The 24,783-nt window shown below is 42.4% G+C and overlaps 2 protein-coding genes across 3 annotated transcripts in view; one reads left to right on the top strand and one right to left on the bottom strand.

Annotated features, from left to right (window-relative positions):
- Positions 1-13,987, bottom strand: part of ccdc180 (coiled-coil domain containing 180) — a 127,254-nt gene extending 113,267 nt beyond the window's left edge. The window contains exons 1-5 of the mRNA XM_072565760.1: positions 13,889-13,987; positions 7,316-7,434; positions 4,503-4,693; positions 3,310-3,398; positions 1,130-1,239 (exon numbers count right to left, since the gene is read on the bottom strand). Coding sequence (XP_072421861.1) covers positions 1,130-1,239; positions 3,310-3,398; positions 4,503-4,693; positions 7,316-7,375 — 450 coding nt within the window. The 5' untranslated portion in view covers positions 7,376-7,434; positions 13,889-13,987. The remainder of the gene's footprint in view (positions 1-1,129; positions 1,240-3,309; positions 3,399-4,502; positions 4,694-7,315; positions 7,435-13,888) is intronic.
- Positions 13,988-14,048: 61 nt separating this feature from the next.
- Positions 14,049-24,783, top strand: part of psmd5 (proteasome 26S subunit, non-ATPase 5) — a 34,154-nt gene continuing 23,419 nt past the window's right edge. For both annotated transcript variants that reach the window (XM_072565757.1, XM_072565756.1), the window contains exon 1: positions 14,049-14,241. In XM_072565757.1, the coding sequence (XP_072421858.1) occupies positions 14,066-14,241 (176 nt within the window). In that variant the 5' untranslated portion in view covers positions 14,049-14,065. The remainder of the gene's footprint in view (positions 14,242-24,783) is intronic.

The following is a 24,783-nucleotide window of genomic DNA, read 5'->3' as shown; positions in this document are numbered from 1 at the left end:
AACCACACCTCCACCACACTGCTCCTCCTCTTATAACAACCAACCCTAAGAACATAAGGAACAAGAGCAGAAGTCAGCTCTATTACTTTTTGAATGTGCTCAGCCATTCACTGATATCATGAATAATCTTTTGCCCTAACTCTTTTCCTTCCTGATTCCCATATATATGATTCACTGAGAGAACATACACTAGATTCTCTCAGCCATAAATACCCTTGACCCTGCCGTCCTTGTAAACCCATCTCCAACCTCCCTTTCCTATCTTTGTCACCTCTGTGCCCATGTTTCCCCGAACATGCTGTTTGAATCACTCAAATCAGTTTTCTGCCCAGCTGTCGTGGTTCCAGAAGAGTTTTATCAATGTTTCAGATGACATTCTACTTCACAGAATCACTGAATGATGACTACATTCGGTTCTGCTAATAACATGGTAGTTCCATTCTCGTGCAATCCATGTTACAAGAAAATGGTGTAATAGCAGCATGGGGCCTGAATCGCGTTATAACCAAATACACACTTTAAAAGTTTGTACTTTACAAACAGTGTCACCAATTCGTCAATCCTGTATAATGAACTCAACATACCCTTCCTTTCCTCTCCGCCATCTTTGACATGGTTGACGACACTACTCTCTCTCAACTTCATCCAACTGCGAGAGTCTGCACTCTCCAGATTCTAATTTTATCCAAAACTGGATAATCCAAAAATTGAAAAATAGAAAATGCCACCGGTTTGGCAGCAGCTCTGAAGGAAAGAAACCAAGGTTAACATTTCAAGTTTGACATGATTCTTCATCAGCCCGCAGACTGATATTAATTCTGTTTCTCTCTCTACAGGTGCTGCCAAACCTGCTGAATTTATCCAACGTTTTCTATTTTTATTTCAGATTTCCAGCAGCTGCAGTATTTTGCTTTTATTCCATTCTTACCTCCATAGCCATAAGTAAAATGTCACTTGTGATGGCATCGCTTTCCTTATTTGGGATCATAAGAGTATACGAAGGGAATATAAAAGGAACACACACCTTCTCAATGGATTTCTCTCAACAATATGCTACATGTCAGATCCCTATCACATACAGTATTAATCTGCTTTCCTAATGGAAAGAATAAAGAAATTGTTACCATACCCTGCTGATAGCAGACAGTTCCTCTTCTAACTTCATTACTGCTGTCTCATGGTTTTGCTGCTTATTAGCAAGCAGATAGTGAATAATGTTGGAACCTATCTTTGCAGGAACTGTCATTTAAAAGATAAAAGACCATGTAACAACAAAACATCGTAAACATAATATTTTGCATGATATTTGTGGTTTATTCTTTTATAGAAAAGAGTTGATTTCAAAATGACTCATGACAAATAATTCAGTCATGCTGAAATGTAGCTATGCGTCAGAAATAAGAGAGAAGAAAAAAAAACGTATGGAACTTACTCATCCACAGAATACTAGTTTTGAATTAACGTATCATTGAAATGAATGCAACTAATGGGTTCAAGAAACATTTGGATAAAATTCCAGAAAGTGGGAATTGAAGGATATGGTGAAAAGTAAGGTTAGTTTTTCAGTAAGTTATGAGATATAAAGGCTTTTCCATGTTGCTAAGAATATTATCTTCACAAAATTTCTTCTAATTTTAGTGTGCAATGACACTTTGTAATTGCTGTAGAGCTCCATGTATCTATCCACATGCTTTATCATTTTGCATCAAGTAAATCAGCTCAGTGAGAAATCTTCTGCATTTTTGAACAGCATTGCATATTGTAAGGTTGGATTATATCATTTCAATTACCTCCTTACCTCCGACAAATTCAAATTCAGTTCTTTAGGAAGGGAATTTTCAATTCTAGATGAGAGGCCAATAGGCTGCCTGCCCAGGAGCTAAGTGGAAGGTCTGATCTGTATTAAAATTCTATCAGCCTGCAGCTCATCTGAAAAGAATAGGCAGAGGCAACTCTCTTGTTTTGGGCCAATGAAGATTGAGGAGCCTGGAATCATAGTCGTGAAGTTTCTGGGTGTAGGGAAGGGGGCAATATGGCAGAGTTGGCCCAAACTTGTTTGTCAGGCTAGGATGAGCACTCAAGGATAAGTCTTACACACATCTTGCAGGACCTTCACTAGGTGCTTGCCAGCTTTTGTTGAACAACCACCACATGTAATAGGAAGGTAATTTGGAGATTAATAAGACAGTAATTTGATTACTTTTATGAATTGGAGTCAGGTCAAGACAACTGTTAAATAGCATTAAAATAGCCATGGGCTGGAAAGCTAGACCATTCTTTTATATTAAAAGCACATACTGCACTGTGCCCCTGTGAAGATAGTGATGGTAGTATCACAGCATCATAGAATTTTTATGGTGCAGAAGGAAGCCATTCACCCTGTCATTGTCAGAAACAGGGTAGTACACCATAACCTGTCATTTTCAGGTCATCATCCTGTTTCTATTACACAGGAGATGTCAATTTCTCCCTCAAGAAATGAAAATCAATGGCAACAGTATGACACTATCACAGTTAAAAATCACACAACACCAGGTTATATTCTGGATTCGTGGTGCTGGAAGAGCACAGCAGTTCAGGCAGCATCCAAGGAGCTTCGAAATCGATGTTTCGGGCAAAAGCCCTTCATCAGGAAACACCAGGTTATAGTCTAACAGGGTTTAATTGGAAGCACTAGCTTTCGGAGCGCTGCCCCTTCATCTGATAAAGGAGCAGCGCTCCGAAAGCTAGTGCTTCAATTAAACCTGTTAGACTACAACCTGGTGTTGTGTGAGTTTTTAACTTTGTGCACCCCATCTCCAAATCATGACACTATCACAGCACCTTCAGGATGCAATGAAAAGAAGTGAAAAACAAGCTATGAATTGTGAATTTCCTTCCTATCGAGACAAGTCTTCTATGTACATATTAAATGACAATAGGGTCAAGTTTGGTATAACAGTAGACTGAAGGCCCTACATTCAGTGTTCATCTGTGCAATTATTGGCTTGTTACAACACTGTTTCAGTATCTCTAAGCTAAGGAAAAGGGAAAGCAGTCGGTTTTCCTGCTCAGGTTAGTCCTTCTTTGTAAGTCAGTCTGTGGACATCAAGTGAGACTAGAATCAGGCTCACCCTATATGTCCACTCAGAAAAATGGCCGACTGACTTAATTGTCTGGACGCAAACATTAAGAATGCTGTTTGGGTGAAGAAATGCCACCATCAGTGGAAGAGCTTTCCTCTTGAAAATGCCTTCAGGGACTGAGGGGGAGAAAACTGGGGAAATGCCTATTTAAATTTCAGAATGCATTACATCAAAACATACTTACCAACCACGTCAGGAAGACCTTTCACCTCTCTCACTGCATTGTTCTTTTCGACAACTTCTTTAGGCTTAATGGCTGAAAGGACTGCATTTCTGCAATATCAGAAAGTGTGAATAATCTTTCTCAAAGCAAAATAAGTGACAATTGATAATGATAATAAAAATGAGCGAATATTAATCTGTTTCAAAAACCTGTCAATTTTTAAAATAATTAATTTTGCCACTGTGAATTCTCCAGAAGTTTTGATACCTTGTTTTTCCTCCTATGTTTGCATTATTTGCAATCGGTACCTATGCCGACTACTGTGCATTTAAGTTAGTGTCAACATTTTGTGGGAAAAAGAGAATGACAAAAAAGTTGGGAACCCAGATTAGGGAGACTGGATGCCGTCATGATCCTTATTCTGCCCAGAAACATTAACTTGTTTCTCACTCCATGATGCCTGAGCTGCTGGAGTATTTCCAGCATTTTCCATTTTTATTCCTTGTTTCTGATCCTCACTGGAAATGACTGACATCGCTGGTATGGACCATATCAGGTTCAGTAGCAGAAACTCCTACTACTCTGTCATCTGCTGCTGCTTACAGTCAAAGCTCACAGGCTTGAGCCAAGAATTGGAATATTGCTACCAATAAAATCATACCTTAGTCTGAATTTGTGATTCCGAGAGAAATGAGGACAGGGAGGAAAAATTGAAAAATCATGAAAGTGGAAGGTGTTTCAGGCTAAAATTCAAATTTTATTAGATTAATAATCAGCGTGTCTCATGGAATCAACATATCTACTATCTGTAAGGTTACACAGTCTTTCTTGGATTGGAAAGTTGTAACTGTATAGTGCTGAGGGACAAAAACAGAAATTGCTGGAAAAGCGGCAGCATCTGTAGAGAGAAATCAAAGTTAATGTTTCAGGTCAAGTGACTCTTCCTTAGTTCCATATAAAAACATATAAGACCAGCAATGATCTTATGGAATGGGGTAACAGACTTGAAGGACCAAAGACTTACTCTAGCTTCTAAGTCCCATGTTCCTGTTTCCTAAATAATATTGACAGGCCATCTAAGCCATTGTGTAGATTGCTGCTTTGTCTTCATTTGATGTTATCTGTTGCTGTTGGTGCCAACAAATGCAGATGGTGTCCATCAAAATTAATCTATCAGTCAAAGTGACAGACTGAGATTGACTCTATACTGTTACCTGTGTAACACTGGATTTTCAGTGATGCCATCATTTAATAATCCTTCCATCCATGTACGCTGACGAGCTGAGAGAATGTGTCCTGTTGGTGTGTCCAAATGTCGAACAATGGGAATTCCCCCACTGTCAAGGGGAACTCCATGTTGCTGGGACTTTCTTCTTGCTTCCCCCAGTGTATGAACAAGTTGAACCTTTATAGAGGTAAAGATTGTTATAAATTGAAATGCACTTTGAGGTATGCAGGAATTGATACAATATCAAAAATAATTTTCTTCATGTTAAACAGACTAATGATGATTTTAAGATTTGTTAGGATCAAGAAAGGAGATATTGTACTGCAATATGTTCTACTTTCGGACCCCAACTTCACTAGCTTTCTGTTGCAGACACCAACTATTCAATATTCTCTGATTGAAATTCAGAAGACATAGCATAATAACACAGAGGATGGAATTTAATGCCCTTCCCCAAGGTGAGTTTGTTGGCAAGATGGCATTTAACATGGTAGGAGGAAGGCAGGTGGAGACCCCTGCTTGTCTACGCCTTGGTTATAACCAGGGACAGCCTTCCCACCCTAACATCAATTCAAGCCCTGAAGTGGGCAATTAAAGCTCATTTAAGTACTTTTAAAAACCTATTCACTCGTGAGATGTGGTTGTGACTGGCCAGCCAGCATTTATTGCCCGTCCCTAGTTGCCCGTGAGAAAGTGGGGTTGAGCTGCCTTCTTGAACTGCTGCAGTCCACATGCTATGACCCACAATGCCCTTAGGGAGGGAATTCCAGGAATTTGACCTAAAGACAGTGAAGGAATGGTCAGATTGGTGAGTGGCTTGGGGGTGAATTTGCAGGTGGTGGTGATCCCACATATCAGCTGCACTTGTACTTTTAGCAGGAAGCGGTCATGTGCTTGGAAGGTGCTGTATCTGGATCTTTGGTCAATTTCTGCAGTGTATCTTGTAGCTTGTACACACTGCTGCTAATGAGCACTGGTCAAGAAGAGAGTGGATGTTTGTAGATGTAGTGCTGATCAAGTGGGCTACTTTGTCCTTGATGGTGTCAAGCTTCTTGAGTTTTGCTGGAACTGCATCCAACTAGGCAAGTGTGGAGTATTCCATCACACTCCTGACTAGCACCTTGTAGATTAGCGTGGTGCTGGAAAAGCACAGCAGATCAGGCAGCATCCGAGGAGCAGGAAAATTGATGTTTCGGGCAAAAGGAATTCCTGATGAAGGGTTTTTTGACCGAAACATTGATTTTTTTCTGCTCCTTGGATGCTGCCTGACCTGCTGTGCTTTTCCAGCACCACTCTAATCTTGACTCTGATCTCCAGCATCTGCAGTACTCACTTTCGCCTAGTGCCTTGTAGGTGCCAGATAGGCCTTAGGAAGCTGGGAGTTGAGTTACTTACCGCAGTATTCCTAGCCTCTGGCCTACTCTTGTAGCCACTGTGTTCACGTGAGTACAGTTGAGTTTCTAGTCAATGGTAACCACAAGAATGTTGACAATCAGGGAATTCAGTGATTGTAAAACTATTGAATGCCAAGGGGTGGTGGTTGGTTTGACTTTTTTTGGGTTCTGAAGAAGGGTTACTGGACCCAAAACATTAATTCTGTTTTCTCTCCACAGACGCTGCCTGACCTGCTGTGTTTTACCAGCAATTTCTGTTTTTGTTTCTGATTTCCAGCATCCATGGTTCTTTGATTTTATGGTCTCTAATTGGAGATGGTCACTGCCTGGCACATATGTGGCATGAATGTCACTTGCCACATGTCAGCCGAAGCATGGATATCTCAATCTGCTACATCCTGTGTTCTCCCTGTGGCAGATGAGAGACTCACAGTGCAGGAACTCTGAAAAGATGTGCAAGCTTACAGGTGAGGGAGGAGGTCTCATTCAAAGGCATGACCAAGCCTGGAACTGGAACTGGAAAAGTGATGTGCACTGACAGCCTACCCACTGTACTTCCTGTCAGACTCGCTGCTTCACCCCTTTTGAGTACCATCCCATTACTCCCAAATCCCACATTAAGACAACTGTGTCTGAGTCTCTCAGTGATCCTGGGCCTCAGATGAGTGCATTACCAGCACCTAACACCACTCCCCTGGTGATGCTGATGAGCAATGCTCAATTCCTCTGATTGGATGCCAGCTCTTGGGGTAATTTGCTCTGAGTCCTTGCTCAAGAGGAAGGTCTGTTGACCTTAATTTTGTTGGACCTTCCCCAAAGGAGGTGACAGTGGGGGGCTCCAGCTGTGCTGCCCTTCACTGGGCAAGATGTTTTTCTCCAATAAACACTGTCGATAGTCTTTACAGCACAGGGACAGGCCATTCAGCCCAATGAGCACATCCCAGCTTCACATGAGCCTCTTCCCACCCTTCTTCATCTGATTCCCATCAACATATCTTTCTATTTCTTTCTCCCTCATCTGTCTGCCATGTTTTCCTTAAACACTGTTCAACTCGACCACTTCTTGAGTATAAAGTTCCACATTCTATCCACAACAACTTATAGACATAATCCTTACTGTAATGAAATATCCTGAGGCAGATAAAAATAACCAAAAATAACTGTACTAAAATGTATAACAACCAATTTTAGATGATTATTGTGCAAGGGTATGTGGAAAGAGCAAGAAATGTAATGATGGTTATGATGCTCCTTTAAGGAGCTGGACACGATGAGTCCCATGGCTTCCTTCTGTGCTGTAACGCTTCTGATAAACAGTATAATGCCAATGCAGAAACGATTTTGAATATCTGATATTGGTATTAGCCAATGAGGCTGATCATTGTTAAAGTCTTTATGTCTTTACCTCAGCATCAAAGATTTGCCTGTAGACTTTTCCACTGGGTACAACACGGACTTCACCCATGATGAAATGGAGCAGTATTTAGTCATTTAGAATGATTCAGGCAAGAAAGTAATTTGCTTCTAAAAGGGAGGAAATGCATATTATTAAAGAGGATTCTAAATTTAGAGGCAAGTTCAATTGTGTTCATTGTGCTGGCAAAAACAATACACTGTGCTAACATTTCACCAATTTTACATCTGGACCCATCCCCACAAAATAATCACAGCATCAACAGCACAGAGGTTTGTTAGTTCACCATATAACACAACTTTATGAATGAACTGGGAGATCTATTCCCTGCTGAAGTCCAGGTCTGAGGTACACAAGTAGGGCGACCCTGACTTTACAGGAAATCCAGGTATGACCTTTGTAAGGCCATTAGAGATGCTGAGAGGCAAGAACAAACTAATATACCCAATATACCGGCCACTACAGTGGACAGCTCGAACTGACAACCGGAAGCGGCATAGACAGGCCACTATAAATGCCGGAGGAAACAGCACAGAAGCGCTTCACAGGAGGCTCCCAAGCACTGACGATGTCACCTAGACAGGGGACGAAACGTTTGCAAGACAAATTCCCAACTCGGGGAACAGAACCACAACAACGAGCACCCGAGCTACAAATCTTCTACCAAACTTTGAAGAACAAACTAAGTTTGAGACCCAGACCAACCACATGGACACCAGTCATTGTTGCAAGGCTTACATGACATGATGGGGTACAAAGTGAAGTCAAACACAATCGCAGGCAACAGTACATCCCTACCTGACAAGCTTAATGCATTCTACTCTTGCTTTAAACAGAAGGCTAGTCCCAACAGCCTCACTGTCACTTGCACCCACGGCCACTGCTGCAGATGTTAAATTGGAGTGAACCCATGTAAAGGAACTGGCCTGGATGGAAACCCCGCTGTGCACTTAGATCTGTGCACACTGCTGGCAGGGGTATTCATAGACATCTTTAATCTCTCCCTACTACAATCTAAAGTCCTCAATTGCTTCAAGAAGATCACCATCATCCCGGTACCAAAGAAGACTCATGCAGTGTGCTTCAATGATACTGCCTGTTAGCTCTAATGCCTATAATTATAGAACATAGAACATAGAACATAGAAAAATACAGCGCAGTACAGGCCCTTTGGCCCTCGATGTTGTGCCGACCGAAGCCTACCTAACCTACACTAGCCCAATAACCTCCATATGCTTGTCCAATGCCCGCTTAAATGACCATAAAGAGGGAGAGTCCACCACTGCTACTGGCAGGGCATTCCATGAACTCACAACCCGCTGAGTAAAACATCTACCCCTAACATCTGTCCTATACCTACCACCCCTTAATTTAAAGCTGTGTCCCCTAGTAACAGCTGACTTCATTAGCGGAAAAAGGTTCTCACTGTCAACCCTATCTAAACCCCTAATCATCTTGTACACCTCTATCAAATCTCCTCTAAACCTTCTTTTCTCCAATGAGAAAAGCCCCAAGTGCCTCAGCCTTTCCTCATACGATCTTGAAGAGCTTTAAGAGGTTAGTCATGGCTCACATCGACTCCAGTCTCCCAAATTACCTTGATCCTTTGTGATTCACCTACTAGCCCAACAGATATGATCTCCCTGGCCCTACACTTATCTCTGGAATATCTAGGTAACACTTAGGCTCGTACCTATTGACTACAGTTCTACCTTTAACACCCTAATTCCAAACAAACCCATCTCTAAACTCCAAAACCTAGGTGTCAGCTCCCCACTCTGTAACTGGATCCTTGACTTCTTGACCCATGGACTGCAATCAGTAAAAGTAGGTAATAACATCTCCTCCACCATAATCCGTAACACCAAAGCTCTACAAAGCTACGTACTCAGCTTCCTACTATATTCCTTACATACTCACCACTGCGTGACCAGATTCTGCCCCAACTCCATTTACAGGTATGTTGACGACACCACCAAGTAAGTCTGCTCTCAGACAATGACAAGACAGAATACAGGGAAGAGACTAAGTGCTTAGCGGCATGGTGAAAAATACACCAAACCCCTCCATCAATGTCAGCAAAATGAAGGAGCAGAGCGGAGGGCACACCCTTGTTTGCATCAATGGTGCTGAGGTGGAGATGGTTGACAGCGTCAAGTTCCTAGGGGTGATGATCACCAACAACCTAACCTGGACCACCCATGTCGACATGACGGTCAAGAAAGCACAACAATACCTCTATCTCCTCAAGAAGTTAAGGAAATGCGGCATGTCCACAAGGAATGACTCTTATCAATTTTTATGGATGCACTGTAGAAAACAACCTGATGGATTTATTACAGTGTGGTACAGAATTGCTGTTCCCAAGACTGCAAGAGTGTCACGAACACAGACCAATCCATCACGCAAACCAGCCCTCCATCCACTGACTCCGCCTTTACTTCCTGCTACCTTGGGAAAGCAACCAACAGAATCAAACATCCCTCCCTCCTGGTTTTACTCAATCTGCACCTTCTTCCGTTAGGCACAAGATATAAAAGTTTGAATATATGTGTGAACAGATTCAAGAACACCTTCTTCCCGCTATTACCAGACTTTTGAATGGACATCTCAAATGTTAATTCTGATCCCTCTCTCTGCGGCTGTAACACTGAGTTCCGCACTCTGTTCTGCTCCCCTGATGCACTTTGTGTGGAATGATTTGCCTGTATAGCTCGCAAAATAACACTCTTCACTGTTTCTTGGACATCTGACAACAATAAATCAATCAATCAATTTTAATGCACTGATTTATCTGCAGGTTTTCAAGATGGGATCTGTGGATCTGTGAGAGTCAACAAGGTTATCATCCTAAAGATTGCAATTTCTGTCGACTAATTTAATCTGATTGACAATCCAGCTACCCACAAATCCAGAAAGGGAGGATGACTTTGGGGTGGGGGATATCTGAATGCCTACCTGAACTGGGCTGTTACTGTTACTGTTACTTTACATTTATCTTGCATACACCACATCAATCACAATAGAGACAATACACCATGTGTATATAACAGCAACAGTACACATCAAACTCTTTTTAAAATGTATGCAAAACATAAGGATAGCCAAACATCTCCAGTTGATCAGGTAGACAGTGGTCATGTTGCTGGTAATCTAGGTAGGTCCAGGTAGGTTTTGTGGCACAGTGGGTGGTGTCCCTACTTTTTTTTGTGGTTTTTTTTGTTTTCTTTTTCCTTTACTCCCTAACTGTGGTAGTGCTTATTTTTCCCCAGCACCCATGTTGTGTGTGTGTGCAGCTGTAGGAAAACCAGCAGGTGTACAAACCTTTACGTCCCTACTCTGTATCCAGAAGCTCTGGGTTCAAGTCCCACGCTAGGACTGAATGGTCATGGCATGTGCATTCATGATGTGGTCAAACAGGAGAATTATCAATCTGCAAATCCTCAGCTATGACTGATGGTAAGAGTGAGAGGGTCTCCTGGTCAGATAGAACCGTGTATTAACGCAATAGGCACCATGTGTTAAAACTGACTTTGTCACAGGCTGTTCTCTATGGTCGATCTTAACCTTGGTTCAGCCAAATAGAGGAATAAAATGTAAGTGGACATGGCAAATATGACAAGACCAACAATTTCAGCTACTGCTCCCTAATGGGAATCTTACATGATTCTAGAATTATGATCTGCTATGAATATCCCAGCCTTGCCTGAAACAGCAGAGCCAAGCAACGTTTAAAGCAGAGAAACTCCCAACAAAATCATTCCGTGATGTGTCTTTTTTGGATTGCCTTCCTGCAAAGAGTCTGAAAGCTGTAATCTAAAAGGGAAATTTCAAGCTTCGCTCCAAGTTATCATGACTGAAATGTTGCAAAGTTGTTTTTCCACAACTCACAAAGCAGTGACTTCCTAACAGACGCAGAGCATGCAATCTAAGGAAACTTTTAGGGAAGTGAAGAGTAATAAACATAGAATGATATTGCAATGAATGAGGCCATTCAGCCTATCATGCCTGAGTTGACTCCTTGAAAGAGCTATTCAACTAGATTAGATTAGATTACATTACAGTGTGGAAACAGGCCCTTCGGCCCAACAAGTCCACACCGACCCGCCGAAGCATAACCCACCCATACCCCTACATTTACCCCTTACCTAACACTACGGGCAATTTAGCATAGCCAATTCACCTGCACATCTTTGGACTGTGGGAGGAAACCGGAGCACCCGGAGGAAACCCACGCAGACACAGGGAGAATGTGCAAACTCCACACAGTCAGTTGCCTGAGGCGGGAATTGAACCCGGGTCTCTGGCGCTGTGCGGCAGCAGTGCTAACCACTATGCCACCGTGCCGCCTACCAACTAGCTTCACATCCCTGCTTTTTCAGGCATATATTTAACTTTCCCTTACAGGTTATTGTGAAATCTGCATCCACCATCCTTCCAGGCAGAATACATTAAGATTTTGAGGCAAACTGAAACCAGTAGGTTTGGGGGTAAGTGAAAGGAAGCAATAAAGAAGCCCATAATTTTTTTTTAAAACATAGCAATTTGGCTGCTCTTTTTTTTTTAATTTGGCTGTTCGTATGTTTGGTTAGTTGGTACAGGAAGTCCTAAAGATTTTGTGTGCATATTTTCTATAAAAACTGAGTATCCTTCAAACACCTGGACTTACATAATACAGGGTGCACAACACGGAAGTGAGCCATTTGATTTGCCTGGTCTATGCTGGCAGTTTATGAACTGCAACAGCATTCACCTTATGATTGTCATTTAACCCCTTAACCACATCTTTCACCTTACCCTGTAGGTACTTCTACCTGGTCTCCCCTTAAAGGTATTTAAGGTATTTACTAACTAACTTGCTCAGAGATATTTCTTACATACCTCTGAAGCAACTGGGACTTGAACCCAGGCCTCTTGGTCCAGAGGTAGAGGGACACTATTGCTGTGCTACTCTTCAAGTTATGAAAATCAGGCTTGTTAACATTTCGGCCTGTTTTCATGTGAATGTGGAACAGAGCTCCCCTCCTGAAGTGCAACTATACTGTTGTCCACAACTGCTCCTTATAAGACTGAGTTCCACATTCTAAATTTATAACCTGACCTGAAACATTGATTCTGTTTTTCTTTCTCTCTCATCCATGCTGTAAGACCTGCTGAGTTTCTCCAGCACCATCTGTTTATATTTCAGATCTCCAGAAACCACAGCAGTTTGCTTTCATCCACAACCTAACCACCCAATGGATCAAGAACTTACTCCTGAATTCACTGTTAAATGCATTGATTTAGATTAGATTCCCTGCAGTATGGAAACAGGCCCTTTGGTCCAACAAGTCCACACCGACCCTCCGAAGGGTAACCCACCCAGACCCATTCCCTGACTTGACTTTAACCCTACTAATGCATGTAACACAACAGGCAATTTAGCGTGGCCAATTCACCTAACCTGCACATCTTTGGACTGTGGGAGGAAACCAGAGCACCCAGAGGAAACCCATGGCAGACACAGGGAGAATGTACAAATTCCACACATACAGTCACCCGAGGCCAGAATCGAACCTGGGCCCCTGGCACTGTGAGGCAGCAGTGCTAATCACTGAGCCACAGTTCCGACCACTCTGATGAGCATATTGCATGGATGATCTTTTGTCTCTCCCAAGAGTGGTAAGTAACACTATCTTACTTTTCCCTGTGAAATCCTTCAAATATTTTCTAAGCCATCTATTCAGAGATGTTATTGCAAACCTGGAGCAGTTTGGATTTGAACCCAGATCTCCTAGCTCAGTGGTTTGAACATTACCACTACACCACATGAGCCCTGTCAAATCTTTAATTAACAATATTTTTAATTGCCCCATTCATCATTGTTATTACACACCTCTGGAGCAGGTGGGAGTTGAATCTTGGTCTCCTGGCTCAGAGGTGGGGACACTACCACAAGAGCCCTATTGCAAACTTTAGTTTAGTCCAAACTATAACTTTTCCTTTATTCCTGTTCAGAAGTCAACAACCACTGGGGAACAAGCCAGCTAATTTGTTTAATAGATATTTCCCTAATTAACCAGTTTGAAGATGTTATTATACACTTCTGGTGCAAATGGGATTGAAACCCAGGTCAAAGAATCACAGTCATAGAAATGTACAGCACAGAGACAGACCCTTCGGTCCAACTCGTCCATGCCGACCAGATATCCAAAATTAATCTAGTCCCATTTGCCAGCACTTTCCCCGTATCCCTCCAAACCTTTCATATCCATATACCCATCCAGATGCCTTTTAAATGTTGTAATCGTACAATCAAGAAAGAACCCACTCTACTCATTATTGTAGATTTACAGCACGGCTGCACTTTAAATCTATGCACTTATCTGTTCCTGTGCTGCGAGCTCTCCCGCACAGGTTCCTCCAAGGTCAGCCGTGAATTTTGCTGTTTGTTAGGTTTTCCTAGATGCACTCCCCTGGCTCAGAGGCAGGGACATTACCACTACACTACAAGAGCCCTGCCAGCCCTTCAGTGGATTAAACATCATTAGATCCACAAATATAAATCAGATCTAGATGATTTACTCGGCCATTGCGGTTGCTGATGATCTGGAAGCCAGGGTTGGGTTGACCATGAACTGTTTCTGGGATGAGCTTGAAGTTGCTGCCCCTCTGAGTTTGGCCGGTTGCCCCTGGTTACGGGGGAGGGGGCGGGGCCTTTTGTGCAAACTCTCGCGAGAATCTCCCGGCGGGCCAGCCAAGATGGCGGCGTCCGTCAGTGAGCTGCTGCGGGAGATCGCCGAGCTGGAGGAACCGCTCGAGGAACTGCGGAGCCTCAAGACCGCCGTCTACTCGCTGCCTCTCACTGCCCTGCGCGACCTGGCTGCTGGCCTGCGCTTCGGGGTCTTGTTCGCTCTGATCGACAACAGCGACGACAGGCGAGTGTCGGCTGTAGGAGGTGGGGCCAGGGCCAGTCTGGAGGGGGCAAGGGGGAATGAGGGAGTAAAGGGGAAGGGATAGGGATAGGGATAATAGAGTGAAGGGGAAAGGATAGGAATGAGGGAAGGGGACGGGATAGCAATGGGGAAGGGATAGGAATGAGGGAAGGGGACGGGATAGCAATGGGGAAGGGATAGGAATGAGGGAAGGGGACGGGATAGCAATGGGGAAGGGATAGGAATGAGGGAAGGGGACGGGATAGCAATGGGGAAGGGATAGGAATGAGGGAAGGGGACGGGATAGCAATGGGGAAGGGATAGCGATGGGGAAGGGGATGGAAAAGCGATAGGGGTGAGAGAGTGAAGGGGAAGGGGTGAGGGAGGTGGTGAGTTGAGATCAAGGGAAGATGAGACCAAGGGGATCAAAGGAGAAGGGTTTGGGAAGGGGGGTGGGGAGTGAGGTGAGTGGGAGAGAGAAGATTGCAGATCACAGGCAGTGAGGAGTGCAGTTTGTTGGATATAGGAATGTATTGGAGATGTCAGGGGCAGAGGTGAAGTTGAGGAAGAGAGATGGGAGCTTGGGAATTTATATTATTTTAATCAACCTGTTTGAACATGTTATGATCCTACCTATGGGGGCAAATGACACCTTCTGAACCAGTGTGGCCACTACTCCTATATTGAAAGCACTCAATGAGGAGAGTTTATAAACTAAATAACAACTGAAAGAACTGCAGATGCTATAAGTCAGAATCAAAAGTAAAAATTGTTAGAAAAGCTCAGTTGTCTGGCAGCATCTGTGAAGAGGAATCAAAATTTCAGTTTATATACTGACCAATTTGTGACCAACGTGTTCTCAATTTGCAGACTAATTTCACTATTTTGTATTGTTGTGATCACCTCTCTGAAGACAGTGCTCACAACAGGTATTCAGATAACTGGTAGTTTTTTCCAAGTTTATCTGAAATGTTGAACTTGCATAGCAAATGCACAGTATATGAAACATAAAGCACAACTGAAGGGACAGGACATTTTCAAGCTGGCAGAATGGTGTGGGTGGTATTTAATATGTAAGACAGTAAATGGGTGTTTTTGAGATTTGGCTATGTAAGTTGTAATCAATTCCAGCAGCAGTAATTAGATGTGAGAGACCCATGGTGCAATGTGTGAAGATGTCTTTGTGACCTTGTTAGTGCTTGTTCTGCCAGCAAAATAACTGAAGTCAATTATTGCCGGTTTATACTCTAAGCCTGTTGATTCAGACGTAACTGCATTTGTAATTTAAAATTAATCTTTATTCATGGGCTTTGAATGTGCCAGCAAGCAATGTGCCGAGCAGATATCCCAACCCAATCTAGTCCCACCTGCCAGCACCTGGCCCATATCTCTCCAAACCCTTCCTATTCATATATCCATCCAGATGTAATTATAGCAGTGAAAGGATATTACACTCCCTATCTGCTATAGGCAATTAAACAAAAAATAATTCATGGAATGTGGATGTCACTGGTTGGGTTAACATTTATTACCTGTCCCTAGTTGCCCTTGAGAAAGTGGGGGTGAGCTGCCGCCTTGAAGTGCTGCAGTCCATTTGATGCAGGTGGACCCTCAATGCTATGAGAGGGTTCTAGAATAGTGGCCCAATGATGTGGAAGAAATGGGGGTGTGGTGGCGGAACTACACCCATGTCCATCTAGATGGGAGTCATAATCATAGAGTCGGAGATGCGCAGCACGGAAACAGACCCTTCAGTCCAATTTGTCCATGCCGAGCAGATATCCCAACCCAATCTAGTCCCACCTGCCAGCACCTGGCCCATATCTCTCCAAACCCTTCCTATTCATATATCCATCCAGATGCCTTTTTAGATGTTGCAATTGTACTAGCCTCCACTTCCTCTGGCAGCTCATTCCATTTACATTCCACCCTCTGAGTGAAAACGTTGCCTTTTAGGTCTCTTTTATATCTTTTCCCTCTCACCCTAAACCTATGCCCTCTAGTTTTGGACTCCCGCACCCCAGGGAAAAGACTTGGTCTATTTATCATATCTAAGACATTTATGATTTTATCAACCTCGATAAGGTAACCCCCGAGTAGTTGAGAGTTTGGAAGGTGCTGTCTTGGGTACATTGGTGAATTTCTGCCGTGCATTCTGTAGATGGTGCATACTGCTGCAACTGAGATGGAGGGAGTGAATGTTTGTGCATGTGGTGCCAAGCAAGTGGATCACTCTGTCCAGAATGGTTTTAAGCTGCTTGTGTGTTGCTGCATGCATCCAACCAAGTGTGTGTATTCAATCATGCTCTTGACATATACCTTGTAGACAGTGGACAGGCTCTGGGGAGTCAGGAATTAAGTTATTTGCTGCATGTTTCCTAGCCTCTGATCTGTTCTTGTTGGTGTGGTATTGATATGACTAGTTGGATTCAGTGATGATTGTTATGAAGATGTTGGGGGGCTATATCTTTGAGAGTAAAATCTAGCAGTGACAGCACCAAGTGTTCTCAATAAGACACAATGTAACATGTGCTCCAGCTACTGGGGTAGCTGGTTACCTGTTAACGACAAAAACAGATTTGAATTAGGCCAATCAGTTTAAATTATACCCTGAAAAATACCAAATACCAATCAAGTTTGAATTGAGTATATTAATAATCTCTAAAGCCAATAACACAATCCAATACTTTGGGGTATAAGACCAGGGAAAATTGAACAGTTGGGAGGAGAACTGCCACCACACCAACAGCCGTAGACTGCTAGTCAGAACTCTGAGAGGTACCTATCTAGAGAAGGAGTTATCCAGAGAAAAACCTCAACACTGACCTGGCGAGCCAATCAACCCACGAAGATAAAGAGAAGATTCGACCGTTGGCTGCTTTTAAAATTTCAGTTTTTCTGTAAATCTTAATTGGGATCTTTATTGGACTTGTATTATAGAAGGGAAGGTAAAAGATAGGTTAGAGGAAGAAAAAAGTGAATAGTTGTTAATTATTCTCTGTTATCCTTTAAGAAATGAATTTGTTAATTTTTACTTTAAAAATTCGAGTGGCCAAGAACTATTTACAGATTGCTGCACGGGATAAACCTTTTCTGTGTTGCTGGTTTTAAATTAAGCAGGAGGGTTTATCCCGTGTTGTAACAGTCTGCGGGCTCAGGTCCGTGATTTGAACTGGTTTAAACAGATTGAATAGATTTGGGGGTACGAAAAATCCCAGGAGATTTAAACGCTTGCAAGTTAGTGTCTTAGATCTTTAAATAAAACGTAGATGAGACAAAATTTGTTTAATTTTGGTGACTTGTGGTTGATTGAATTCAAAGTGAGAGAAATGGCTCTTAAAATTGCTAAAGAGGTTCTGGGATTTGAAGATGTTTCTCAAATTTGCCAAGAAAGTTTTTAGAAGGAAAGAAAAAGGCCATGCTTTTAGAATTAGCAAATAAGTTAGATTTGGGTTTAACTAAGGACAAAAATAAAGCTGAAATTGTAAGGGAGTTACTCAAACACTTGCATGTGTCGGAGAAACAGACAAGTGCAGTAGAAGTAGAAAAACATAAATTACAATTGACGAAAATGGAGTTAGAAGATAAAGAAAGAGGGAGGAAAAAGAGAGAAGGTTCTTGGCTGAGCAAAGGGAGAGAAGAAAGGGAAAGACAAAAATAGAGAATTTGAACTTGAAAATTTGCAACTTAATCAGCAAAGTCAAGTTAACAGAATGGAGATTGAAAGAGAAATAGGGATATATATTATATATACTCTGCCACATTTTAATGAGAAAAATGTTGAAGCCTTCTTTATTTCATTTGAAAAATAGGCAGATGGAGTGGTTTGAGGATTTATGGGTAATGCTAGTTCAGACTAAACTGATAGTGTGACAAATAGGTCTGCCTGTCAGATGAGTGGTCAAGTGATTATGTAGAGGTAAAGCAGGCTATTTTAAATGCATATAAACCATATAGATAGCGGTTCAGAAAAACAGAGAATGAGCCAAGTCAGACTTGTGTTGATTTGGAAAGAATGAAACATAGACATTTTGATCAATGGGTGCGTACTTTGAAAATAGATAGTAAATTTGAGGCTCTGAGAGATAATTCTGCTGGAGGAGTTTAAAAACTCACTTCAAGAGATGGTAAGAATTCAGGTGGAGGAAAGAAAGTTCAGGAAGTGAGAAGGGCAGCAAAATTAGCAGATGAGCACATGTCGGTGCATAAGACAAGCTTCCGGCCAGAATTTCGTCCTGAGAGGGATAGAAATTGGGAGAAGGGGGGATCCTACGCTACTAAACCAAGAGTAGAGAGCACTGGTAAGAACTTACCACAGGTTAAAGAAGCCCAAATGGGTGGACAGGAGGTGAAAGGCCTCTGGTCTTTTCACTGTAATGGATTGAGACAGAGAAAATTACAGTGCCGGTGGTTTCAGAAGGGCACTGGGAAAAGGTGTTTTCACTGTCAGAAGGTGGGGCATGTAAAGTCACAGTTAAAGGCAAAGATGGGAAAAGATGTCGTAAAGGAAGCTAAGCCAGTGGCATTGTAAAGGAGACCCCAATAAGAGTTGAGGAAGTGCAAGAGAGTGCACAGCCTAGGCAGGGGCTGGGTATGGAGTTAGTACCTGATTTTTACAAAGAATTTGCCTCTATAGGTAAAGTTTACTCAGAAAGAACAGGGGGAGAAGGACGAGAAGTTATAATTTTTGAGAGATACAGGATCAAGCCAGTCGTTGATGGTAAGGGATGAGTGAATATGCACTCTTTCTGATCTGTTACCTGCAAGCGTGGTAATTTGTGGGATAGATGGACAGAAATTTAGCATTTCCTGATGTAAGGTCAGGTTGGAGTGCCAACACAAGACTGGGGATCTTACAGTGGGAGTGATTGACAGTGTTAGTTCCAGGAATTCAGTTTGATCTTGGGGAATGATTTGGCAGGATCCAAGGTGGGAGTGACACTCCTTGTTGTGAAGAAGCCCAAGGAAGACCAAGAACCCAAGGAGTTAAAACAGAAATATCCTGGTATTTTCTCCAGACTGTGTGGTAATCAGATTGCATTATCATACGTCACAACACAAAGCGAAAAGTAAAGAGACAGATGAAGGGGTTGAGGTTCAGTTAGCGGATACCCTTTTTGATGTAATGGAAAAACTTGAACAAGGGGAGGGTCAGACAGAAGTGTTTAGTCCTGAAAGACTAAGAGACTTGCAACAGCAAGACAAGATGAGAAAAGATATATACGTGGATGCGTACTCCGAAAAGGAGGCAGAGAATATTCTAGAGGGTTATTATCTGAAAGACAGAATTGCAAGTCGGAAATGGAGACCACGGTAGGTAAGTGCAGAGGAGAAATGGGCCGAAGTGCACCAGATTGTGTTGCCAGCAGCATACAGATAGGAGGTGTTACGGTAGCACATGAACTACCTGTAGGAGGTCACCAAGGGATACAAAAACATTTTTATTGGCCTGGAATGTACAATGATATGGTGAACATTTGCCATATGTCTCACAAATGCCAAATGGTAGGTAACCTACGGGCGATAATAAAACCAGCACTTTTATTGCCAATTCCCACATTTAAAGAACCTTTCACTGTGTTTAATTGATTGTGTAGATCCCCTCCCAAGAACTAAGTGTTAACCAGTACTTGTTAACTGTAATGGATGTGTCTACCAGATTTCCAGAGGCAATTCCATTATGGAGTATCAAAGCAAAAAGTGTAGTAGAGGTGTTAGTAGCTTTCTTCACACAGTATGGGCTACCCAGAGAGATTCACTTGGACCAAGTGTCAAAATTTTATTGCTAGGCTGTTTGAGGAGGTTATGGATAGCTTCGGTATACAGCATTTAAATCCAGTGTGTATCATCCTGAATCCCAGGGAGCTTTAGAAAGGTGGCATCAGACCTTGAAGACCATGTTGAGAGCATACTGTCAGGATTACTCAAGTGATTGGGATAAAGGTGTCCCATTCATATTGTTTGCCATTAGAGATGCCCCAAATGAATCTACCCAGTTCACTCCCTTTGAGTTAATGAAGTGAGAGGCCCTTTGAAATTAATTAAAGAAAAATTGACAGGACCAAAGTCGGAGATCTCACACTTTAGATTATGTACCGGAGGTGAGGGAGAGATTAAATAGAATAGGTGAGTTAACTAAACAGTACCCAAAGAGGGCATAATGTAGAATGAAGCAGGTGGCAGATAAAAGCTCTGAGACTCCGATGTTTTCCCAAGGGGATGATGTGTTAGTACTGTTACCAGTGATTGGAGATGACTTCAAAGCCAGGTTTAGTGGTTCCTATCAAATTGAGAAAAAGAGTCAGATGAACTATCTAGTAAAGATGGCAGAAAGGAAAAATTAAGGAGTTGAGTATGTCACGTGAACATGTTGAAACCATATACTAAAGAGAATGAACTGGAGAAACAGGTGTTAGTTACTGCCCCACAGAGTGAGGAATCAAATCCAGATAATGTGGATTTTGACGTGCCTCAAAATAGATTAAAAAATGAAGAAGTCCTTGAGGAGTGGGATAGATTAGGAAGCTATCTGTCTCACGAGCATAGAATGCAGCTGAAAAATTTGTTACTGTGGTATTAGGACACATGTGAGAATCAGATGGGGAGGACTAATGCTATTGTACATGAAGTAGACATAGGGGATACTGCTCCGATAAAACAACACCCTTCTTGGCTAAATCCTTTCAAAGACAGACAGGTCCAGATGGAGGTGGAGGCCACGCTTGATGAGGACATTACTGAATCAAGGCAGAGCGAGTGGAGTTCACCGATCGTCTTAGTTCCCAAACCGGATGGGACTCAATGATTCTGCATGGATTATCGGAAGGTCAACGCCATTACAAAATCGGACTCCCATCCAATCCCTAGATTGGAGGACTATATCGAGAAAGTTGGACAAGCCAGTTACATCACCAAATTGGACTTAAAGGTACCTGCCAGTAACCGCACATTATCAGAGTCAGCGAAAGAAATTTCTGCAATTATAGCCCCAAATGGGCTATATCAGTTTAAAGTGATGCCCTTTGAAATGAAGAACGCATCTGCCACATTCCAAAGACTCATGAACAGAGTTGTGGCTGGGTTAACAAACTGTGAAGTCTTTTTGGATGATGTAGTGATCTCTATTAAGTCCTGGAAAGATCACATGATACAGTTGGCAGAGCTGTTTGAATGACTACGTGAAGCAAAACTGCTGATTAAATAAAACAGAATTTGCATAAGCAGAGGTGACATAACATCAGTCAGGGAAGGTTGACCCCACGGGACACAATGACGAAGGCCATCGAGGAATTTCCATGACCAACCTTGAAGAAAGAGCTGCTTTGATTCTTGGGACTCAGTGGATTCTACTGGAAGTTTATTAGATTAGATTCCCTACAGTGTGGAAACAGGCCCTTTGGCCCAACTAGTCCACACTGACCCTCTGAAGAGTAACCATCCTAGATCCATTGTCCCTAACTAACGCACCTAACACTACGGGCAATTTAGCATGGCCAATTCACCTAACCTGCACATCTTTGGATTGTGGGAGCACCCGGAGGAAATCCACATAGACACGGGGAGAATATGCAAACTCCACACAGACAGTCGCCCGAAGCTGGAATCGAACCTGGGTTCCTGGTGCTGTGAGGCAGCAGTGCTAACCACTGAGCCACCGTGCCACCCCAAACTTCAAATTTCAAACTTCAGCAGTGTCGTGGCACTGTTAACCGTTCTGCTGAAGAAGAACACAAAGTTTCGGTGGACAGAACCATGCCAGGAGGCATGCGACCATTTGAAATCTATATTAACCACCAAACCAGTTTTAACTGCACCAAACTTTTCAAAACCTTTTAAAGTCACCATTGATGCTCGTGATTATAGGAGTTGGAGCTGTACTCCTGCAGGAAGATGAGGATGGGATTGAACTGCCAGCTGTTGATCTTCTTTGAAAAGTAACCATCCACCAGAGGAAATTCTCCACAATCGATTAAAGAACTATTGAGTTTGGTACTGGCCTTACAACATATTAATGTGTATATCATGAACAATGTGTCAGAGACAGTTGTGTACACTGACCACAATCTGCTTACATTCTTAGAACGTTTTAAAGACAATAACATGAACTATTTCGTTAGTCTTATGTTAGACTTTTAAATTAAAAATCATACATTCTTCTGACCAGCAACATGTAATTGCAGATGTGTTATCGCAGATTTAACTGAGTTTAGATGAAATTTGTCTTTATTTAATCTTATACAGATATATGGGAAGTAGTTAAGGTGAACTTAAAGTTATCTGTATGTTAGGGTAATGTGTTTAAAAAGTCTTTTCATTATGATAGTTCATTTTTTCTTAAAGAGGGAGGTGTTATGAAGCTGTGGGTGAACTTTGAGAGTAAAATCTAGCAGTGACAGCACCAAGTGTTCTCAATAAGACACAATGTAACATGTGCTCCAGCTACTGAGGTAGCTACTTGCCTATTAACGACAAAAACAGATTTGAGTTAGGCCAATCGGTTTAAATTATACCCTGAAAAATACCAAATACCAATCAAGTTTGAATTGAGTATATTGACAATCTTGAAAGCCAATGACCCAATCCCATGCTTTGGGATAGAAGACTGGGGAAAATTGAACAGTTGGGAGGAGAACTGCCACCACGCCAACAGCTGTAGATTGCTAGTCCGAACTCTGAGAGGTACCTGTCTAGAAAAGGAGTTTGCCCAGAGAAAAACCTCAACACTGGAGAGCCAGTCTACCGATGAAGATAAAGAGAAGATTCGACTGCTGGCTGGTTTTAAAATTTCAGTTTTTCTGTTCATCTTAATTGGGAGTTTTATCGGAAGAGGGGAAGGTAAAAGATAGGTTAGAGGAAGGAATTATGAATAGTTGTTATTATTCTCTGTTATACTTTTAGAAATGAAGTTGTTAACTTTACTTCAAATAGTTCTTGGCCACTCGAATGTTTACAGCTTGCTGCACGGCATAAACCTTTTCTGTGTTGTTGGTTTTAAATTAAGCAGGAGGGTTTACCCTGTGTCGTTACAATGGCGCCATTGAATGTCCAAGAGCAAACATTCAATTCTCTCTTATTGGAGATGGTCAGTGCCTGGCATTTATATGGCACAAATGTTACTTGTTTATTTCAGCCCAAGCCTGGAAGTTGTCTAGGCCTTGCTGCATTTGAAAATGACCTGCTTCAGTTTGGAGGAGTAGCACATAGTGCTGAGCATTGGGCATTTGGTGAGCATTCCCACTTCTGACCTTAGGGGAGGTCATTAATGAAGTAGGTGAAGATGGTTGGCTCCACTCCTGCAACCATGTTCCTATGTGCCAACTATAACACCAGGCAGAGGAGAAATTTCCATCTGTTTTCCATTAACTCTGGTTTTGCTGATTATTTTATAAGCCTGATGCCAAGGACAGTCACTCTCGCCTCATCTTTAGAATTCCAATTAACTTTATCCCTGTTTCAGCCAAGGCTGAAATAAGGGCAGGAGCTGAATGGGCTTAGAGGTACCCAAACTGAGTATAGGTGAGCTTTTACTGCTAAATAAGTGATGCTTGAAAGAATAGATTAGAACTCCTACTGTATGGAAACAGGCCCTTCGGCCCAACAAGTCAACAACACTGAGCCTCCAAGGAGTAATCCACCTGGACCCATTCCTTCTACCCTATATATACACCCCTGACTACACATTCCTGAACACTATGGGCAATTTAGCATAGCTAATTCACCTAACCTGCGCATCTCTGGACTATGGGAGGAAACCAGAGCATCTGGAGGAAACCCACACAGACACTGGAAGAATGTGCAAACTCTACATAGACAGTCGCCCGAGGCTGGAATTGAACCCGGGTCCCTGGCGCTGTGAGGCAGCAGTGCTATCCACTGAACCACCGTGCCTCCCAAAGCACTGTTGATGACCCCTTCCATCATTTTACTGATGATGGAGAGTAGACTGATGAGGTGGTAATTGACTGGGTTAGATTTGTTTTGTTTTTCTTATGTACAGGGCATATCTGAGTAATTTTCCACATTGCTGGGTGGATGCCAGTACTGTAGCTGTACTGAAACATCTTAGCCAGAATCATGCAAGTTCTGAAGCATGAATCCTTTGTACTATTGCTGTATTGTTGACACGGCCTGTCCCCTTTGCAGCATTAGGGCCTCCAGCTGTTTCTTCATATCCTGAGGAATTAATCTTATTGACTGAAGACTGGTTTTTAGCAATGGCAAGATGAATCATGCATTTGGCACTTCTGGCTGAAGATTGTTGCAAATGCTTCAGCTTTAACTTGTGCACTGATGTGTTGGGTTTTTCTATCATTGAGGATGAAGATATTTTTTTGAAGCCTGTACCTCCAGTGAGTTGTTTAACTGTCCACCACCATTCACCACTGGGTATGGGAGGACTCCAGAGTTTGGACCTGATCTGTTGGTTCTGGAATTGTTTTGCTCTATTTTATCACTTGTTGCTTATCCTGGCATGCATACAGTCCTGTGTGTAGCTTCACCAGCATGGCACCTCTTTGGGTATGCCTACTGCTACTCCTGACATGT

The sequence above is a fragment of the Chiloscyllium punctatum genome, chromosome 49 (genome assembly GCF_047496795.1).
Source record: "Chiloscyllium punctatum isolate Juve2018m chromosome 49, sChiPun1.3, whole genome shotgun sequence".
NCBI lineage: Eukaryota > Metazoa > Chordata > Chondrichthyes > Orectolobiformes > Hemiscylliidae > Chiloscyllium > Chiloscyllium punctatum.
The sequence above is the reverse complement of the archived record's forward strand: the minus strand, read 5'-3'. Positions and strand labels throughout refer to the sequence as shown.